Source organism: Sinohyriopsis cumingii, unplaced genomic scaffold (assembly GCF_028554795.1).
Source record: "Sinohyriopsis cumingii isolate HCF-2022 unplaced genomic scaffold, ASM2855479v2 utg001342l, whole genome shotgun sequence".
In the NCBI taxonomy this organism is placed as follows: domain Eukaryota; kingdom Metazoa; phylum Mollusca; class Bivalvia; order Unionida; family Unionidae; genus Sinohyriopsis; species Sinohyriopsis cumingii.
Genome location: NW_028315986.1, coordinates 39,847 through 62,049, shown reverse-complemented (window position 1 = coordinate 62,049; position 22,203 = coordinate 39,847). Strand labels below are relative to the sequence as shown.

The 22,203-nt window shown below is 37.4% G+C and overlaps 1 protein-coding gene across 1 annotated transcript in view; it reads left to right on the top strand.

Moving 5' to 3' along the window:
- The window catches only part of LOC149772603 (1-acyl-sn-glycerol-3-phosphate acyltransferase alpha-like), a 63,609-nt gene extending 51,151 nt beyond the window's left edge, over window positions 1-12,458 (top strand). The window contains exon 6 of the mRNA XM_089947585.1: window positions 1,670-12,458. Within this exon, the coding sequence (XP_089803711.1) occupies window positions 1,670-1,830 (161 nt within the window). The 3' untranslated portion in view covers window positions 1,831-12,458. The remainder of the gene's footprint in view (window positions 1-1,669) is intronic.
- Window positions 12,459-22,203: the final 9,745 nt, after the last annotated feature.

Sequence of the window (22,203 nt, the reverse complement as noted above, 5' to 3'; positions counted from 1 at the left end):
AAACTGTCCCATGGTAATATTGTTCATGAGCATTAAGCATTACTACTTATACAGGCTACAGGTTAATGTCTCTCTTTTCCTTCCTTAGATTACTAAAAATGTTTTTGTAAACACAACTCTGTTAGGTACCTTGGGAATCAGAAATAATGTTTTTCACATGACACTTGTTCTGGCAGGTGCAACAGATCCATTTGTACAAACTTGTTTAGTTTACAAGACAGTACAGCAAAAGAATTAAGGTCCATACAGATATGAAATAACCATGCTCACTTGTTAGCACATCACTCAATATTTTTAATTGACAATTTACCTTTTAATTTTAATTTGACCTGTTTTTAGTATATACTGACAGTCTTGAAAAATGTTGAGATTGTATAACCATTTGAATTTTTGTTGATATAGTGACAGCTAGGTGATGGCCATGAGTTTTGAATGTCCAACAGATACCCATAATGCTAGCGATTACATAATGCCTTACATTTAACCCATCCTCACAGGTCACAAACCATTTGAGCTGGGTACCAAGAAAAGTTTTATACTACTGTTTACTGTGGTACTACTGAACATGCCACAATATGTACTATGGTATACCACACTTGGATTAATGACCAAGAATATAATATTTTACAGCAGAGACCTGACAGTTAATTTTAAATATTCCATCTGTTAATAGCTGGACAAATATCTTGATCAGATTTTTAGCAAAATAACACCTTATGATATCCATTATATTTGAAACAAACTAATTATCTTAAGATAAAATAAAATATCATAGCTCAAAAGAAAATCATAGCCCCCCACCCCAAAAAAGAGAAAAATATCAAAAGTTGGATATTGCCTGAAAAGCTTTCACTGCATCCCACTTGGCCATGATGGCATGCATGATGGCATGCATGACAAGTGTCATGTGACTTAAATAGTTTTAATATTCAAAATTAATTTGTGACAAATGCAGCTGTTTTACACAAATATTATTTTTATAAACCATTTTATTATGAAAGCATGCTGTTATTGTAATTAAATTCAGAACAAGATTAATTGGGAATTTCCATGCATTCCTTACTGACACCATTGCAGTGACAAATTATTGTGGTACATACCACTGGCAACAAATACCACTGTATAACACTAATACAGTGTACATCTATAATTCATCTTGTCCTTTTCATCCATGGCTGCCTGTCCTGAGGTTCTTTGTTTCTCATAAACCTGCTTAACAAATCACTGACACAACATGACTCATTTTCCCGTATAAATGAGTCAATCAAAGTTTCTCTTCCAAACATGGATACTTACGAATCAATTAAACAGGCGTTTTCATTCATGTGTAGGAATTGTTACATTGTGTTGTTGATCATGTATTTGTATGTGTACTCAGGAAAGCAAGAAAAGATAATTTAAAAAAATCAGCCCTGGATGATAAATAAATCATAGCCAATTTTTGCCCATGGCTTGCTATGATACACCTTCCATGGAAATAATATTGCGCAGGTGTCCAAAGTTATTACCCAGTGTTAGAGTTGGACTGACATAGGCCAATAGGTCTGTTGTTTCTTTTTATTGGGATATTTAACATCGCTGTCTTGTGTTCTTTTTGAGACTTGAAAATTTTTAATAGCAAGAGACTTCTGTAACTGAATTCAGCCATTTCTTCCAAAATTTGTTCCAGGAAAGTTCATCATCACCTGTCTACCCGCATTGCCAACAAAAGGCCTTAAGGCTTCAGATGTTGGGGAGTTGACAGAGAGAGTCAGACAACAAATGTTGGATGCTTACAACCAGATCTCGTTAGAAGTTACGCAAACCAAGCACACAAATGGAACCAAGTAGAAGGATGAGTCTATTTCCAGCCTTAAATTACTTGTTCATAGGGATACAATGTTATATAAGAATTATGATGTGCCTTGTCCAAAATTGGCAAACCTATTCATACAGAGGCTATGATCATAAAATTGTAAAACTAAAATTGAATTTTTGCTCAAAACTTTGAGCAATGTTTTTGATCAGCTTTGTAATGATCTCAGTCTCAAACCGAAGCACAAAAGTTTTGTATGATATACACATGTATGTTTATGAAGTAGATATGGAAATGAAAATTTCTGTCAGATAGTATAATTCACACTTTTGCATATATACATATATATATATATAATTCATATCACAGAAAATATCTACAGAAAATATAGTACTGTAGCAGGCTGACAGTATGTAAACCTTTACAATCTGATCAAAAATGAAATACTTAAAATAGTTTGTAGATTTGTCAGGTACCAATAAAGGTTCACATTCAATTAATCTATGAAATTCATAGTCTGCTTCTTTTTGGTGACAAATCAGATAAAGCGTTTATGTGATTTAGGGAGAATTATCATTAAGAATGAACCATTACGGATCACTGCCATCTCACATCTGTCTGTGTGGGTTTGAGTCTCTGGCTCGGCCATTGTGGGTACATGAGAAAGCTTGCCTGGGTTGCTGGTTCTTTCCAGGATTTTCCTGGGTTCTTTCTCCACTATTTATACTGTCCACCATGTATAGCCTATATTGTGCTGAAAAATGGCATGTTCCAGAACAGTGAATGCTTTAGATCACTCAGCCACTCAGGGCCTCCCTCTTTTTGGTAATTGCCTAAGTAAATAAGATAACTTTGCTCTTATTGGTCATTGCACCAATGTAAATAAGATAGGAAGTCTACTATTTGTGAGTGTAATACTAAATACGTCAAACATGCGATAAATTAGCAATTTCCAATGCCCCATAATGATACTGGTGGGGCTATGTTGTTGTTACTCATGTCTGTCCATACATCAACTTGATTCAATTTCACATTTAGCTAATTTCAGACAGTATAGTTATGCATCTGTGTTTTATGAACTCGTCTCAGATTTGGTTGTTTTGACAAGTGTATTGACTCATAATTATTATTAACAATATAATCTGATCCTTAAAAAATAAAATAATATAAAAATTGAATGATTACAGGTAGGTGATAGCTTGTTAACAATCTATCTTTGGACAGTATTACAACATAATTTAGCCATTTCACTTCTTCAGGATATGTGTAATTGTATCCCTTATGCAGAAGAACTTGTGTTAAGCATGTGTTCAGTTAATCTAAAACATTTTGCACGAGTTGAATAATATATACCATGGGCTGTGTGCAGCAAATACATATTGTAAATGTTGTACCAAGTTACATATCATATTGTTGTACTGTTATACCAAGTGGCATATTGTACTATATAGTAACTACTCTGCAAGTGTCATATTTGTACTATTGTACTATTGTACTGAGCCTCATTTTGTATTGTTGTACAGAATATGTCAATTTCATAAATTTTATACATAATGAACAAAAGTTTAAAATTCTTTTTATCACATAAGGCTTGGAGCTTTGCATTACTCAATGATGCTGCTGATTTTCATTAATAAGGTGTTGCACCACTTTGTGCCAATCTGTTTTTATCACATATTGTAATGGCACTAACAAAAGTGTATACGATGTGATAAATACATGCTCTGTCAATATTTACTGATGCTCGTTATGACTAATAATATAATAGCAAGGCATTATTGAATCTAACTCCTTATTCCTCAGCTTCCTGAGCGATACATAATGGTTATTATTTTAACAATAGGCAAGACACAGATTATTTTTCTAACAATGTTGTTTTTTGTTGGTGGTGCTGGAGGTATCAGTGTTTGGGTTTTTCATTTGGATTAGTTACTATAGTAAAGTTTATGTACAGTAAGAAACTTGATGGGTGTGTTTATCTTTAAGGGTACTAGTTGCCACAGGCAAAAATAGGTCGTGTACTTTCAATTATGTACATTTCTGGCATTTAGCTCAGTTTCTCTGATTCCATTTTGTGTACAGTCATGAAACTTGGAGGGTGCTACTCATTGCAAACAAATGTAGTTTATGATGGCCTACTTTTCATGCACCAGGGATTATGTTTTACCCCATTTCCTCTGATGCTGCTTTTATAAAGAGTCAAGAGAGTCTGTAATCAGTTTTTTCATCTCAGGTTTTACAGTCACAAAACTTTCATGTCTGAATAGTTTAAAATATTGCCTCGTGTGAAGCATATGTGAAACATAAGTATCACTTTCACAATGATGTTGTTGCTGTTGTTGACTTCAGCATCATTGTTAAGTTTCTAAATTTTGTAGTTTGTCTGACACTGTTGCATGTAGAGTTATCGAGCATGATTGGTGTAAAAAACAAGTAAGATACTGTTTATCACAGGTAGAAAAAGGTCACAATGACATACATTTCATGGTTGAGTGATTATGTTGCATTTTTGCTAGTAATTTTGTTTATTTGATGCTTTATCATATACATTTATGAAACTTGATAGATGCATTTATCATGAGAGATAATTCTCACAAATTAGATCACAGTGACATATTTGTCTTGCTCTAATGACTTGGCAGGTTTGTGGATCATGCCATGGTAGAGAAAGCAATACATGACAGTCTGCAAAATTTCTTGTTTCTTATGTTTGTGATATTTTTTAGGCAAAACTTCAGCTATCTGATTATGTCAGATTCCTTTTTTTCAGCTTAACTTTAATGATATTATATTCTGGGGTATGTACTATTGCTAGTCGTAGATAACTTAGCAGATAAAGTTATCAGTAATACAGGGAAAGATTTAGGTTAAATTATAAAATATAATCACCCAGTAGATATTTTTTAAATACATCTGTAAAATTTGAAAATCATCAGCCTGCCAGGTTAGAATAGAATCAGCATTTACTTTTTCATTTTTGAGACAAATAAGGTTTGCCTTAGTGGTGGGGTGGCCAAGTGGTCTAAAGCGTTCTCCATTACGGATCACTGCCATCTCACCTCTGTCTGCGTGGGTTCGAGTCTCGGATTCGGCTAATGTGGGAATGTGAGAAAGCTTGCCAGTAGCTTCTCGTGGATTGGTGGTTCTTTCCGGGGTTTTCCCGGCATTCTTCCTCCACCATTAATACTGGCGGCCATGCATAGCCTATCGTGTGCTGAAAAATGGCGTTAAATCCTGTAACAACAACAACAAAAACAACAACAGCATTTGTGATGTGTAAATGACATTTCTGGTTATTATCATGTTATGTTAGCTCTATTGTATCTGTTTTTTTGACCTGACTATTGTGTGTGAGAGAGCATGCGAATTTACTAGGATTGCAAGTGTATGTAAATGTTCTTGCTGCATTTTCAGTCATGTTATATCAAGTACAGGATTTTATTAAATGATAATATGATGTAAAATATTGAGTTTTTTCCCACAAATTTCATCTAATTAATTAAATAAATAAATAAAGTGTTTCACATGCCATGAGGGACCATGACAGGGCTGTGGTTGAGATTGGATTTATAGTCAAATGGTCATGGCTTTGATACCAGTCCATGCCAGCTTGGATCTGCTGCCTCATAGTGCCCTTGGGTAAGGGCACTTGTCTCCCATTTTCTTGGCATATGATGGCCAATAATGTGTTGAAAGTACAGTTAAAACAAGCTAACCAACAATTAAGTCACATTTCATAGTATGTGGATAAAATGTATTGTGTACAACACCATTCTATCAAAAAGTTGATCAGTGTGACATACATTCACATATTCCTGACTTGTATTAAGTTTTTCTTGTACCTCAGTTTCTTAACTAATATTGGTTAGAGAGACATTCAGTTATGTGTATGGGTATATTGTGTTGGTTAAACCTAGATATCATACTTTATTGATATTGTTTAAGTTGCACATATTGGTCAGTGACTTGGGCACCTTTGACCACAAAATCATGGAAATTGAAATCTATATGTGTTGTGGGTAAAATACATTTCCACCAAAAGTAGGTTCAGTATGACTTGTATTTCATTTTCAAGCTTGGGGGCAGGTTTGATATTTAGGCCATGGCCAATTTCTTGTTTGGTTTCTTAGAATCCTTTTTACCATAAGTAATGACATTATTTGTTTTGATTTATGGGAAGTAGGTCATTGCTTCTTTTTTCTTTCATTTTTTGGCAGTCTTTTCTTCTCAGACTTCTCTAACTATATAATCTCAGATTTTAAGTCTCCACTGAATATTGTCATTTTTAAAATGCACCATGTATTTTGGATATTCGTACACAGTGAAAATATTTTGATACAGTTCCAAATATCGGTGATAGTAACCTAATTCTCCCATTCTTAGTGACAATGTTATGATGTTGAATGATATGAGGAGCATGAGTGTGAAAAGAGCATTATTTTTCATTCTTGTATGTTCACTTGGACAGCGGTAATTCCCTTTGTCAGTTCTATTATGAAGCCCAGATTGTGAACACTTAAGATAAATTGGCAAATTGAATTTACAATCATTCCTACACTGCCAGTGAAGGAATGTTTCTAGTCCTGTGTAATTCTTCAGTCATCAGAAATATAATAATGATATAACACAATAGGGATCTAGTCTCCAAATAAAAATATACTTAAGTTTTCTTTCATTATATTCCAATATATTGTATTAAGTATGTTCTTTGTTTAAAGCTTTATTCACTTGCAAATGATGGTAAATTGTGATCAACAGACTGCCAAAGGTGGCAGCATGTCACATGCAAACCATATCACCCCCACCCCCATCAGCAACTTGATGGTTGGCAAAACAAGGGGTAGAGTGCATGATGTCTTTGTTCCACTGTTACTATATAGCGTGTCTGGCACATGTAACCATACTCAACCCACTCATAAGTAACTTTTGGGATGACAAAGCATTGTGTATTGCACATTCTGTCACTGTTCTGGCATCACTACACAATTTGTCACATGCAACCATGCATAACCCATCGATGAGTAACCTGAGGGCTGGGAAAGCAAATAGCTGAGAATATGTAGTCATTGTTCCAGTTTCACTACGTGGAGATCTGTGCCTGACTTGTGACCCTCCTGTCCAAGTCCAAATGGATGTAAGATACAATTGAAAACAAGAACGATCATCGAAACACAGTGCATGTTTACATTTGTGGGAACCAAATCTGATTTTTCAGAACCACTTTTACTGAATGCAGTCATTATTTATGTTTAGTCTGCAAACAACTGTTTCCTAAAACCTGAAAAAGTTTGACTGGTTTTGAGTTATAATAACTTTTGACTGTTAGGCAGTTGTTTTCAGTAGAAATGTAATACAAACAAAATTCACTCATCATATTAGTTTAAACTTTGTTTTGGGAGGAAATGCATCTTTATATGCTTTCTGTTTAACCTCCAAATCCTGCACATTTTATCCATGAATGTGTGCTTATCAATTATGTTTGTAATTGTTAAACTGCTAGCCTTTGCAAAATTCTTGATTTGTATTCTGTTTACTAAATATTAGCATATGTTGTGGTATCTAATTGAATATAAGTTTTGAGAGAAGTGAGCATGTATATGTGTTTATGTATCATTATATTTTCTGTATATTTTTTCCTTGGTATGTGAAAACTTCCCATGATGTGACTGTCAATATTATAGACCAAATTCTGTTATAACATTTTAGTACATTACATTTTTCCAAAACAAAAAGAACTCGGTATATGGAAGATAAAATTTTACCAGTTTAATGATTTTTTTTCTGGTGCACATTTGATATGACCATGTTATATTTTATATAAATAGAAGTTTGCCCAATTCATTTTCTACATTTTGATTGCTTTTGAACATTTTGTGATTTGCAATAGATTAAACTTCCCAATTAAGACCACCAAATCAGACTTGATGAATCATGTCTTAATTTGGTATGGTCTTATTTCAGAAAAAAATGTTTCCTCTTTTACATAGAAAATGGAACTCAAACATCCTTGTTACTGGGCATGTTGTTTTTTTTTTTTTTTTTTTTTTTTTGTTCATGGCTATTTGCAGTGGGAGGTTTAACTGCTGGGCCACCCTATTATGTTTTATTAAAACACAGATTTGGACATAACATGGTCATATCATTGCTGGCGAGATTATAGTTTTATATGTCCCTTATTCCTTGACACTACTCAAGACATAAGCCCACTGACAAGTAGATAAAAATAATTTTTTAAGTTTCAGAAACCAATAACTTAAAGATTATACTTAATGTTTTATACAGCATCTAACTCCAGTTTTGGTAAAAAAATTTGGCTGGTAGTAAAGCTATTATTGTCTGTTTGACTGCCAATTCGTGTATTCTGCTCCCACCCATTACCTTGGCTTGGTATATAATATATTCAGCAGTTAAGAATACCAGCTATTTTCTTATTGCAGGATTCCCCTGCATATTGTACATTTTATGAAATCTGTTTCAGATTTATATATTTTTGTTCATATATATATGGTTGGCCTGAGTGGGCATTGATGATTGTAAATGCAATGTACTTATCTTAAATCATTATTACATGGTTTTTATATTGCCTAACTGTGCTGAGTGAAAGAAATATATTCCTTTGTTTCTTTTTTATTGATATCATTTTTGTGGAATTTACTAGAGGATCACATTCACACTGTTCATTGTAAAAAATATGCATCAAACTTTTGTAAAAAAATAGACAAGCAGTGTTTGAATTTATAATTTTTTTAGAAAAGAAAAAGCTGATAAATTTAGTAACCTTAATAAAAATTAGCCTGTAAGTACAGGCTGCTCTGTGCTTATGTTCCTCTCAGAACTGTAGTGTTGGCATGTATGTTTAATTACTTTAATAAATTGTACTTAAATAGTCCATTCTAATTAGCTATGTCAGTCTTATTATTGTGAGAGCAGTCTAAATTTAATATAAAAAATTGCAATTACAGTTTTCATTTGTATCTGTCTGCCATAAGGCACAGCTTATTATATTGTGATATCTGTCCAATCATTTGTTTTCTGTTTCATTTCTGCACAATAACTTGGCTGCTTCACCTTCTACACTTAACAAGCTATGTTGATGATTTGCACATGTGATATGGAATAAGCTTTTCAATTTTGGGGTTACAAGGCCAAAGGTCGATGTCATTTTGAAGAAAAATATTGTTTCTCCATAACAGATCGAGACTATTGATATTGAGTTATAAAGTCAGGTCAGGGACACTGGAAGAAGAAAAATGGTGTCAGTACAAAAACTTCAGCTCTCAAACATGTACCTTCACCAAGGTTTGTAGATTTTTTCCACATAAGTAAAAAAGGAGCCTTCTGATGTTTGGGTCAAAATAGAAAAGCTCAATGTCATTGTTATCATAGGGTTTAACACCATTTTTCAATACAAGATAGACTATACATGGTTTAGGAAGAACCCGGCAAACCCAGGAAAGAACCACCAGCCCATGAGATGCTACTGGCATGCTTTCGCACATACCCACATTGGCCGAACCTGAGACTCGAACCCATGTAGACAGAGGTGAGATGGCAATGATCCGTAACGGTGAGCACTTTAGACCACTCAGGCGATTGGGGCCCCATGCTGAATGTCACTGTGTCTGAAGGAAGCATAATCTCTTTTACATAACGACTTCAGTTCTAGACCATGTATCTTGGCCAAAGTTTATGAAGGGATTGCCATTTGGATTTGGGAGAACCCTATTGATCTGAGGACAAAAGGTCAAAATAAAAATGGGTTTTGCAAATTATCTTTTGTTCTAGATTAAGTTATTTGACCAAACTTTGTGGATGACATGCACAATGTTAATAAATACACCTATTGATTATGGGATCTAGAGGTCAGATAAATCCATTATGATAATACTGTAATGGATTATGAACAGCAAGTTTAGTTCAAGACTGCATACCTTGACAGATGGTCTTGGTCACTGAAAACCACTGGTCAGTAGTCTCTAGAGTTGCCCATTACCTATGTCAGCTTGTGACTTTTAAAGTAGAACCAGGTATATACAGAGATGCTACAGGATTGCAAATTTTGTCAGTCATGCAACCTCTCAATACCATGGAGGAAAGGTTGTGCAAGTTATTTACAGTTCCCACAGTTTGTTGCACCAATGTGTGCTGTATTTTTCTATTTCTTTTTTTAAGAAATAAATTAAGAATAACTTTGTTGAATTAAGTCTTGTTCATCCATTGTGCTAGTGATCTCATTCAAGCATAACTTAGATTAGTTTTTTAATACATGGCTAAGCATGATTGAGATTGCTGTCGATTTTCCAATTTAATTATCTTCTAGACAACAAATTGATCTGTTGATTAGCCATAACAGAATTGTATAGAACGTAACTGGCAGCAAGTTTTATGAATGTTAAAATGAAAGGTAATCAGATTCTATACAGTTAGCTTGTCTCCTTTCCCAAAGGATTGATTGATTTCAACCAAATTTGGAATTCTGCATTGTACAGATGAGCCCTTCAGTGACTTTGATTCCCAGCATTCCACATCATTTACAGGTGTTATGGCTTCTGATTGTCAATCCTACTGACTTAGTTTGTAACCTGGTTCCCTGCAGTTATGTAGCTACTGCACATATCTTTACAATAAAGTAAGATAGGCGACCAGTCTGGCTTAAGTTGCAACATCAAAATGTTGATAGAAAATATTGGATTTCAATCACATCCATCATACCCCTTGATTCCGATGAGACTTAAAAATGACTTGGATATCATGCATCCCTTGTTGTCATTTAGAGGAGTTATGACCCAGAAGTGTGTGTGTGTGTGTGATTTGGATTTTTAACACAGATCCCCATGAACTTCATTACAAACTAATCACATTGCCCCCACCCCACCCCACCTCAACTCACATTAGTAGCTTCAGTGGTGGTAACTAGAACTATAAATGATAGTTGCATAGGTAGTTATGTTGTGAAACCAAAGTTAGGATAACAAAACTTCAGGACCGCTCTGGTGGCCTAGTGTTTGAGAGGCCTCGGATGCATGAGGATCTCTCTGGTTTGAACTCAGTCCGAGTTGTACCAAATACTTTTTTAAATGGTACTAAGCTGGGCGCTCAGCATTAAGAGGTTAGTGTTCAGACTGGTTGGCCTTTTGTCGGGATAATGTGATAGAGTGGGACGTCATGCAGCATATCTGTGGCATAATGCCCCAGTGCTAGACATCACTATAAACTGTCACACTGCAGATATTGTAGCGATATGACTGTAAAATTGTTAAAGCTACATTAAAGATCCAAATCACACAGACACATCCAAACTATTGGGTGTTGACCAACCTTGTTTTATTATGTGTGAACTTGATGACTGTAAGTTGTGATTCTCTAAATAATCCAGACATGGCCAAAATCTTCAAAATGGTTAACAATTTTAGAAATTGAGCTACGTGTTTCATGTGATACACAAAATGTGATCCATGTAGTTGATAGTTTGAACTGAAACAAAACAAGGCCATGGATGGAGAAATGAAGGTCATTGATGCTTAAGGATGGAGAAGCATATATAGACAACTGCAGAGGCAAATAAAATATAAACATGTAAGTATAAAACTGCAGCAAAGAATGAAGGGTGTAACCTTAAGTGTATTCCTAATTTCCGATGCTGTTATAGGCTTTATCCTTTCCATGCAGGACCATTGAGATAGATGGATTCAATAGCGTCTATCTTTTTATCTATCTATCTATAGATTGCTAAATTCATACATACAAACACACACACACTTACTGTTATATATATCTATATTGTATTTTCATTTGTATGATTATAGATTGTGTCATTTTAAAATACATGACATAGCTTCAAGATAGTATGATGTACTTTTAATCGGAGTTATTCTGGCCTTTTTACCTTGGAAGTTGTAGAAAAAGTCTTGATGATCAGCTTGGTATTTGATGATCTAATTTTCATATGGTTAACTGTTAAAAGACCTAACATTGTTGACAAATTAAATATTCTGTTAATGATTATTTGACCCTCGTTCTGGTTCTGAAACTGCTGCCTTGTTTTTTTTAATAATTCTTTTTATAAGGATGTTTACCTGAGAATTAGTTACACCTCTCTTAAAGACATTCTTAGTGGAGTCATTTAGTTGTGTTCACTTGAGAGGATTTAATTTATTTAATTATTCATTGGAATTACAAGGTGCTCATAAACTTTTGATTAAATACATGTCTTGGAATTCCAGTAAATTTCATTGAAAGGCATTTTGGATTTTATCACTGAGATACATCAATAATGTTAGAACAGGGGTCTTAAACATGTGGCCCTCCAAGCCCTATCCTGTGGCCTGCAAAACGATTGGCATCACAAGGTGTCGTGAGACATAACAAATGTGGTGCGGCCCTTGGCCCATTGAAAACTCCATCATGCGGCCCTCAGGGTGGTTTGAGTTTGAGCACCCTGTTTTTAGAACATCAAACTATTCCAGACTATTGGCATATCAGCACAATAGATTGGACTTCGTTCAGAACACCACTGGTACTCATTTGGAATACTCTATAATTTTGGACTTGTGATATAACCTTTAGGACTATTTAGGATATCATTCACCATAATTGTAAGTTATATTTTTAATATTTTATTTTGCTTTTGATGGAAATAGATTATTTGTTGAACTTGACAAAACTTGTTGGTTTTCACTTTTCTGTTACTTAGTTTAAGAACATAGAGTTATAACAATTCATAGATACATGCATGTGAACATACATACATACATACATACATACATACATACATACATACATACATACTTACATACATATGTACCCTTTACTATATTTACCGACATCCTTTGTCAAAATATCTATTAAAATAACATCTTCCCTTTCTACAAGGTAATCTTTTCCAAATGCCCATCTTTTATCATCTAACTTCGCCTGAGTTACGTAAAACTTACCTGGTCTGAGTAGGAATACGTAAGAAAGATAAAAGCAGAAGGGACTGCCATCCAGTGTTCATGGTTTGATATTTAGTGCAATTTCAATGGGTCCATGTACCAGTGTACATGTCAGTCTGTATTATTTTGGTATAATCATCATCTGAAACTTGGTATCCTTAAAAGGGGCGGAATACATGTTGTAAAGCGCTTAGAGCTTCTAAAGATTAGGTGCTATACAAAGTCCTCATTATTATTATTATTATTAATACATAAACTTTGAATTGAATATGTCTTTGAATACGAAAACATGGTCGTGGTTTGTCTTTTAAAATATATTATTAAAACTTGTATGCACAAATTAAGAAACAAATATTTACACCTCTGTGTGATAATGTAAATCCCACACCCACCCTATACACTATACGCAGAATCACTGCAATTCAATTACATTTACTTATATGTGTGTGTGTGAATATGTATGTTGGGAGATAATCAATTTCTATACAAATTACATACCCTGAATGTATTTATCTACTTATAATTTATTGTCAATCGTTTTGCTTTCAGTGGATTGACCCTCTTATTTACTCGTTCTTATCAAGGCCTACATGGAACAATACATATTCAAGTATACATTAGGGATTATCCAAAGGCCTTTGGAACACGGATTAAGAGTGAGATTTATTTGGCTAGATACATAAAGCAATTTTTGTTAAAGCCTTTGTTAAGGCGTGGATAATATATATAATTGTACAGTTTGATCATTGTTGATTTTCTTTATTGTGTATTGAATATGTTCTTTGTTGTGGTGCAGATCTACCTTTAGAAATGAATCAGATTTTGTATAAACTCATGGGTAGTAAAGGTGGGTTAACATTTATGAATTCAACTGTTAATTTAAATCGGTAATTAAGAGCAGCATGTAAACTTAATTCAGACATGATTTTTCTCCGTCTTAAAGCGGAATTCCATTTTCTCCTGACTTGAATCAGATTTTTCTTGATATAGCCCTTTTTTTAAAAATTGTGTCCGATCTGGGTTTTTAAAAAACAGTCTGTTCGGTGCCATTCCGCAATGACCCATGTAATGTATTCGTTCCATATATTAGTTAGCCCACGACTCTTGTAAAGAGTATTCTGATTGGTCAAAAGTTTAAATTCATCCTGTGAATCTTCATGTAATGGAAACTGATGGCAATGGAAATAAGAAATGTGTTTGCAAAAAATGGCATCCCGAGTTGTTGAGAGTAGTGACCACGACATGAGAAGTTTAGATAAAGGTTTAAAAAACATATGGCAATGGGAATGGCTGGAGCAAAAAGTCAACGGAAATTTAGCTGTTCAGTTTATAAGAAAACAACGCTAGAGGACGCATTTTGTGACTTCTGCTCTACGTTAATCGCAGTTGGAAGTTAGGAACGGCACCTATAAAAGAAGCTGCATATGGAAAAATTGAAGCTTAGTAGGCATCTGGAAAAATTGCAGTTAATTACTATAAGTAGAAAGATTTTTTGCATGAGAGAACAGATACAGCTCTCTGTCAGAATATGCGCACTGCATGTCACCAATACAAGCACCATCTTGAAAGGAAAAAGGCTCTCATTGAGAAGGAAAAGAAACGATTGCACATCAAGCCCATAAAGTCAGTCAATAAGGAAGGCTAAACAAATCTTTGCCAAAGCCGCACAAAGAGCTCAACTGGAAGAGCAACAGGTTGTGTCCATTGGAGAAAAATACCAGTGAATGTATGGGATTTTTTGTATATAGTTGATGTACTAGGGTGTTTATTTTACAGATTTGTTATGAAAAAGTATAAGTAAAATCTATTTGCTGCAAAAATTTAGAATTTTTTTATGTCTTAATTACAGTGCGAACACTGACATGCACATGAAGTAACTTAAGCACCAATATCATTGGAGAACATATTCATGTGACAATAAATATTGTGCAATTATTCAAGTCAAGTTGAAACTTTTTGGTAAGTTTGTTAGTTTTTCAAATGATTATTTTGTTATATATTATGATCATAAGTTGAACCATGAGCACTTTTTTATGATTGTAAAATGGACCCCCAGATCTGGGATGCTGCCCCTCGAGACCCCGTTGGGGGAGGACCCCAAACCCTCCTTTCAAATTTGCAGCTTCTTTGTGGAATACCAAAATCATGTCTGTTAATTCAATTGAAGGTAATGTACATCATACTAAAAGTTGGGTTCCGTGGGTTGTCATCGCGGGGGGCAGATGTGGGAGATAAGCACCCACTTCCCTTGGAAATCACCCAATGGCTTGCGTCTGATAGAGCCTCTGACAACCAAATCCAGCTCCAGGCCTTCACGAGTGGCGGAACCTGTTTAAACTGACTGGAGAAGGGATGACAGGCGAGTTTCTGGCGCCTCAAAACCAGATGCTTCGGGCAGATGGGGCTCGTTAACCTTGGGTGGTCGCCCACCTAAAAGAAGGTAACCTACGATTTCAAACCTTCGCTGCCTTGCGACTATACCCTCTCATGGGAAAGGCTAAGGGAGTAAACCCCAACAGAAAATCCGGAGACGGAGTCCCTAAGGCGAAATGGCATTAATTTAAGTGTCATCTCGGCGACTCCTTCGACTCAGCTGGTGCTATGATGTATCGGCTTGTCATTTCCCTTGGATCCATCAGCTGCGTGGAGAAGGGGGATCAGCTGCATGGGCAACAGTTGATTCTCCATATCACCCTGCCCAGGCTTGCGCCCTGGAGAGGACACTCCAGCTTCGCTCCACAGCGTCGACACAACACGGGAAGCAGCAGTTTACCGGTTATAAGTCACCGCTCGATTGGCGTAGAGCCAGACGCCAGGGGTTGCTTCTGACGGTGGGAGAGACCAACATATTTCACTGGACAGCTACCTTCCACCTCAAACTGGGCAGCCCTCAGCTAATAAGGTGCCGTCCCCGCCACAGTTCGCCTGCCTTGCTGGGTGCGTAAGGCTTAAGGTACCCGACAAGCGGACTGCAACTACTGCACCAAGAAATAACATAAGAAAACCAACAAGGAAAACTTAAGTCCTCAAGCTATGTACCTGGAATGTCCGGACCATGCTGACTGGGCTTTCAGATGATCTCCAGACAATCAGTGATGTTCGAAAGACTTCAGTCATCAACGACGAACTTGCAAGATTCCAGGTCGACATCGCCTCACTACAGGAGACACGACTACCATATTCCGGGTCCCTCAGAGAAAAGAACTATAAATTCTTCTGGCAAGGAAAGAGCGCCGACGAAGCCAGAGTCTTGTGTTGGATTCGCTGTCAGGAACACACACTCTGCTGGGGATGATAGAACCCTGCCAACAAGGAAATGGAAGACTGCTATCCCTTCCCCTCCACACTACAAACGGGCCTGTCAACCTGATCAGCGTTTACGCTCCCACACTAAGATCCTCCACAGATACCAAGGATGAGTTTTACGATGAGTTAAACTCGCTCATCGACAAAATTCCCAAGGAAGAGAACTTGGTTTTGCTGGGCGACTTCAATGCTAGGGTGGGTGCCGACCATGACTCTTGGCCCTCCTGTCTTGGCAAGTTTGGCGTTGGGAAGATGAATGAGAATGGGCAGCGCCTTCTAGAGATGTGCTCGTACCACGACCTCAGCATCACCAATTCATTCTTTCAGACAAAGCCACAGCACAAAGTGTCTTGGAGGCATCCCCGGTCTAAACACTGGCACCAGCTGGACTTGATCATTACAAGACGGTCAGCCATGAAGGGTGTGCTTCTTACCCGTACCTTCCACAGTGCTGACTGCGACACCGACCACTCGCTGGTGTGCTGCAAAATGAAGCTTCAGCCGAAGAAGATCCACCGCTCTAGGCAAGAGGGTCAACCACGCATTGATGTGAGCAAAATATCATGTCGAAACAAGGCTGAGGAATTCACCTATGCTCTTTCCAAGACGTTTGATTCAGAACCCCCCAACGGCAGTGCCAAAGAAAGATGGGATCACATAAGAGAGACTGTGTACAGCACATCCACGCGTGATTTTGGTAAGAAGCAATCAAAGAACAATGACTGGTTTGAGGCTAACTCTGCCACGCTCATGCCAGCCATAGAAGAGCGTCGCAGTGCCCACCTGCAATACAAGCGACCCCCCTGCCAGAAGACACTACAGGCATACAGGTCTACCAGAAGCAAAGTGCAGAGATTAGCACGGCAGTGTGCCAATGAATACTGGCTTCAGCTCTGTCAGAGCATCCAGTCAGCAGCAGATATCGGAAACATCAGAGGCATGTACGATGGCATAAAGAAAGCAATGGGTCCCACGAAGAAAGTGACAGCACCGCTGAAGTCTGCCACAGGCGAAACCATCCACAACAAGGGCAAGCAGATGGAGCGTTGGGTGGAATACTACTCCGAACTGTCCACAATCGACATGATCTTCTCTGTCAGGCAACTGCAGGAAAAATGCAGAGAACAACACAGACCCCTCTTCCTGGACTTTATAGACCTCATGAAAGCATTCGATCTGGTCAGCAGAGACGGACTCTTCACAATCCTGGCGAAAATTGGTTGCCCTTCAAAGCTGGTAAGCATGATCCAGTCCCTCTACGATGACATGAAAGACACAGTGCAGTACGATGGCTCAACATCCGATCTCTTTGACGTCCGCAGTGGAGTTAAACAGGGCTGCGTCCTTGCCTCACGCTCTTTGGCATCTTCTTCGCAGTCCTGCTCAAGCACGCCTTTGGGACGTCCACAGAAGGGATTTACCTGCACACACGATCAGACGGCAGACTGTTCAACCTGGCACGACTGAAGGCAAAGAGTAAGACGATGCTGCTCTAGCCACCCACACAGAAGCTGAGCTTCAGCGCCTGATGGGCCGCTTTGCTAAAGCTTGCGATGAGTTTGGATTAACCATAAGCCTAAATAAAACAAACGTGATGGTTCAGGACGCGGACCCCCCAAGCATCATAGTCAACAACTACGAACTTGAGGTGGTGAGTCAGTTCATGTACCTCGGCCGTACCATCACCATCAACCTCTCGCTCGATGCTGAGCTCAACAAGCGGGTCGGAAAGGCATCAACAACTCCCTCTAGGTTGTCACAGAGGGTGTGGAACAACAGCATGCTGACCCTGAACACTAAGATCACCGTGTATAGTGCCTGCGTGCTAAGCACTCTCATGTACGCCAGTGAAACCTGGACTCTGTACGCCTCACAAGAGAAAAGACTGAGCGCCTTTCACATGCGATGCCTCCGACGCATACTCGGGATCACCTGGAGCGATCGAGTAACAAACAACGAGGTGCTTGAGCGTGCCTAGATTCACAGCATGGTCGCACTCCTCCGCCAGCGTCGCATCAGATGGCTGGGCCATGTACGTCGGATGGATGACGGACGGATCCCCAAAGACATTCTTTTTTTCAGAACTCGCCTCTGTCAAAAGGTCGATTGGACGGCCACATCTACGCTTCAAGGATGTCTGCAAGCACGACATGAAAGCCCTTGATATCGATGTCAACACCTGGGAAGAGCTAGACTGATCAAGCTGGCGACATGCTCTGATCACTGGTCTGAAAGCCGGAGAGGACAAGCTACGCTTGCTAGCTGATGAAAGACGATCGCAGAGGAAGAAGCAGCAGCTCCAACCAACACCAGACGCAACCTGCAAGTGCAGCATGGACTGCCACTCCCGCATTGGACTTCACAGCCACAGCAGACGCTGCACAACCACCAACCGGGACATCTCTCATGGGCGCAGTTCCATCGTCTCACGAGACTAACGGATGCCAACACACTATAAGTTAATTAGCAAGTATTTCGCATCTGTACAATATATCATAGAGCATCTGTTTCTAAGTATGTTCATTATTTACTCTATTTTCAATTATTTTTACTTTATATGCCGTGTTAAGAAGAAAAAACCCATTAAATTTGTTACTGGCCATCCATCAATATATCCATTAATATGTTCATATATCTATCCCTTTATCCACCCAAACATCTAACCATACATCTTTCATCTACCTGTGTGTGTGTATATATATATATATATATATATATATATATATATATATATATATATATATATATGTGTGTGTGTGTGTGTATATATATATATAAAGGTGAAGGCATAGTGCACACACACACACACGATCCATCATATCTTTCGATCTGCCAGGGTTGGTTACTGTGGTGTGTGCCTGTGCCAGGCACTTTACCGAGACTGCCTCTGTACTAAATAACCTTCATGTGTTGATATGCCGTAAACAACCAAAAGCTAAGGAAGCCCCTTGAAGAGACTGACACTCTACCGGATAAAAGAATTTCCATGAATTTAAGAGAAGTCCATTTCTCCCTTTTAACTGAGAGTGCTGAAACATTCTGTGATATTCTTCAGTGATGACAATATTTTCAAATTAGCTGCTGTGGTGGACATACTTGAAGTCAGACTGGACCCATTGTATTAATGGCCAACAAAACATCATACGTTTACTGGTGGAAACACCGCATTGATCTGACTTACCGTTTTAAAGGAGTATCGATAACATAATTTTAAAAATGGATGCCATGATGGTCATATTGGCTATCAGATTGGCACTTTTTTCATTTAGGACCAGCTGTATGTCACGGAAATCACAATGTCGATCTGACCAGCCGTCTAGATGAAGTAGTGACAACAAGTTTTTAAAGATGGACGTTCTTGTGGCCATATTAAAAGTCACATTGGCGCCATTTACATTCGCGACCAAGTAGAAGTCGTGTAGTAAAAACCCAAGTTGATACGATCATTAATTCAGGAGGAGGGGCAAGAATAATATATTCAAGATGGCCATGGTGGTGGCCATTTTAGATGTGTAGGCGTGTCGTTTTATTAAGGCTAAATTGGACATAATACGAAGTCTTCTGGTGAAAATCCAATGGCAGAATTAATTTTTGTTTAGGAGAAGTAGCAATATCAACTCTTTCAAGATGGCAGATGTCAAGACCATATTGGATACCAGATGACGCGATTTCCATGTAACACCAACTAAACACCCTAAGAAGTCTTTCAGTAAAAGACCCATTTTGATTGGACCATACCCAGCTTTTTAAGATGGCCACTGTGGTGGCATATTGAGCATCCATCTGTACCATTTTCATTTAGAATCAACTGGATTTACTGTGGCAGCCATATTGTACGTCCCAGCGTCCCTGTTTTCATTTAGAACGAACTAGACTATTGGATGAATATGCATGTAAAGTTTCATGGCAGTCTTCCAAGTGGTTTTGGAGGAGTAGTGATAACCGACTTGTGATAATTGAAGACAGACAACAGAGAATCCAAAAAGCTTCCCTGGTCTATAACCAGTACATGTAGAAATGAATCATCTCATGTTCACCCATTTCAAGTTTATGAGTAAACGCAGGAAATCTTCCTCTGAACTTATGATTGGAACATTTAGTCCCTCGATGATGTCCCATTCCTTAGACATGCACTGTACTGGTATTAATGTTCGAAACACACTAAAAAATTACATTAATTCCCTTTTTTTTCGGTATTAGGTGAGATGGCGGATGAGTGGGTTTTACGCCCGGTTGATCCAGCTTCGGTCAAAACCGGCAGCTCATTATAAACGCTTGACAAATGGGACTCTTAGTATTTGATTCGTTGGATTAATCGAGCAGGTAAATATTAAATATATTAACAACTATGTCTGATATAAACACGGCTTATTTTGTACAATAGTTTAACATTGATAAGAATTGAACTTCACCAACACAAGGTAATTCTCTCTCTCTCTCTCTCTCTCTCTCTCTCTCTCTCTTGAAATACTCGATTTATACTTTTTACAAGTATTGGTGGAAACTCTTAAAGACAATACAAACTTAAAGACAATACCGATAACAAAACATATGTGACTTTATTCATATGTGAAAACGAATGACATGCCATAAAATTTATTGACTAACTGACTGACTTGGCAATCACATGTGCTTGTGTCTTTGTGTACCTATTGTGAGATATTTCACCCAACGTTTAAACCCTTTATTAACTGATTATGTTGAAGAGGCTCAAATATCGCTTCAAAATGTGAACATTTCCTTCAAACTGAGTGACCGGTCAAATTACAGTGTCAAACAAAGAAGCCTGAAGATTATGTACTACCGTTCAATAGACAACCTTTTTGAATGTAGTTGTTCGAGCGTATATTGTAAAACTAGTAACATTCGTGGAGGATTTCATTTCGTTATTTAAACCGGCCGCCATGTATAGCCTATCTTGTGCTGAAAATGGCGTTAAGCCCCACAGCAACAAAAATCATTTCGTTATTTTAGTTGCTATATCCCCGAATTTAAAACGACCAGGAAGAAGATATGGTAGAACAAACAATATGGTAAACAGTGTGACCCCATGAAGTTGTATCCTCACGAAATAGTTCGTTTACTCCCAAACCACGAAATGTTATCCCCGTGAATGTTTGTATTAAGTTTTAGTATATGACAAGTTGGAACGTACATGAGTATTAGTTGTGTCTTATTTTGTATTAAGTTTTAGTACATGACAAGTTGGAATGCACGTGCGTATTAGTTATGTCATATTTTCTATAAACTTTTAGTATATGACAAGTTGGAATGTACATGCGCATTAGTTGTCTTATTTGTATTAACTTTTAGTATATGACAAGTTGGAATGTACATGCTATTAGTCATGTCTTTTTTTTATACAATACCTCATTTCTGTACACTCTGCAGTACGTTTAAGATATTAAAACAAAAACGATATGCCAAGACTACCTTCATTAGAAATAAATCGTGTAACGTATTTAATTTCGGCACCAAGTACAGTCACAACTACTGTCATGCAGATATGGTTCTTCACTTTTATTATAAGAATGAAAAGCGTGTCGGCACTGGAAACCAATCTCGAGACCGCAATTGTGTAAAGCTGGTGTTCGAACACTAACGAGTCCACAAACCCCGATACAGTAAGACAAAATAAACCTATAAGAACAATACTGTCAATAGTATTAAAGGTGAAAGCAATTCATCCAATCAATTACTACCTCAATGCTAACTCAATAAACAGCAATAGGAAGAAAAATAACTACAACAAAAACAATAACTATAACAAAAATGACAACAATAACGCTATGGATTCACACGTTTAACTACAACTGCATTCAGGAAAAATGGCAAGGAGGAATAGTTTTTATTCTTTCACTTTTGTAAGAACTGCAAGGGACTACTGTATCTTCTTATCATTTTATTATATGCAGGGATAGATCAGCGCGTAGAATATGTCGTATTTAATATTTAAAAACAGACAAAACAAACAAGCGCTTACTTTGAAGTACCGCTCATTTTGTTTACTTTAAAATACGGTACCGGTTATGTGTTCCGTGGAATCTGAAAAGTCATTGTATTGATTTCGAATCGAACGATCATTTTCATGTTACAAACGGATAAAAATCTTCGTATGTGCAACATCCAAGACTATATGGGAATATATTATACTGTGTTAGCTTCACA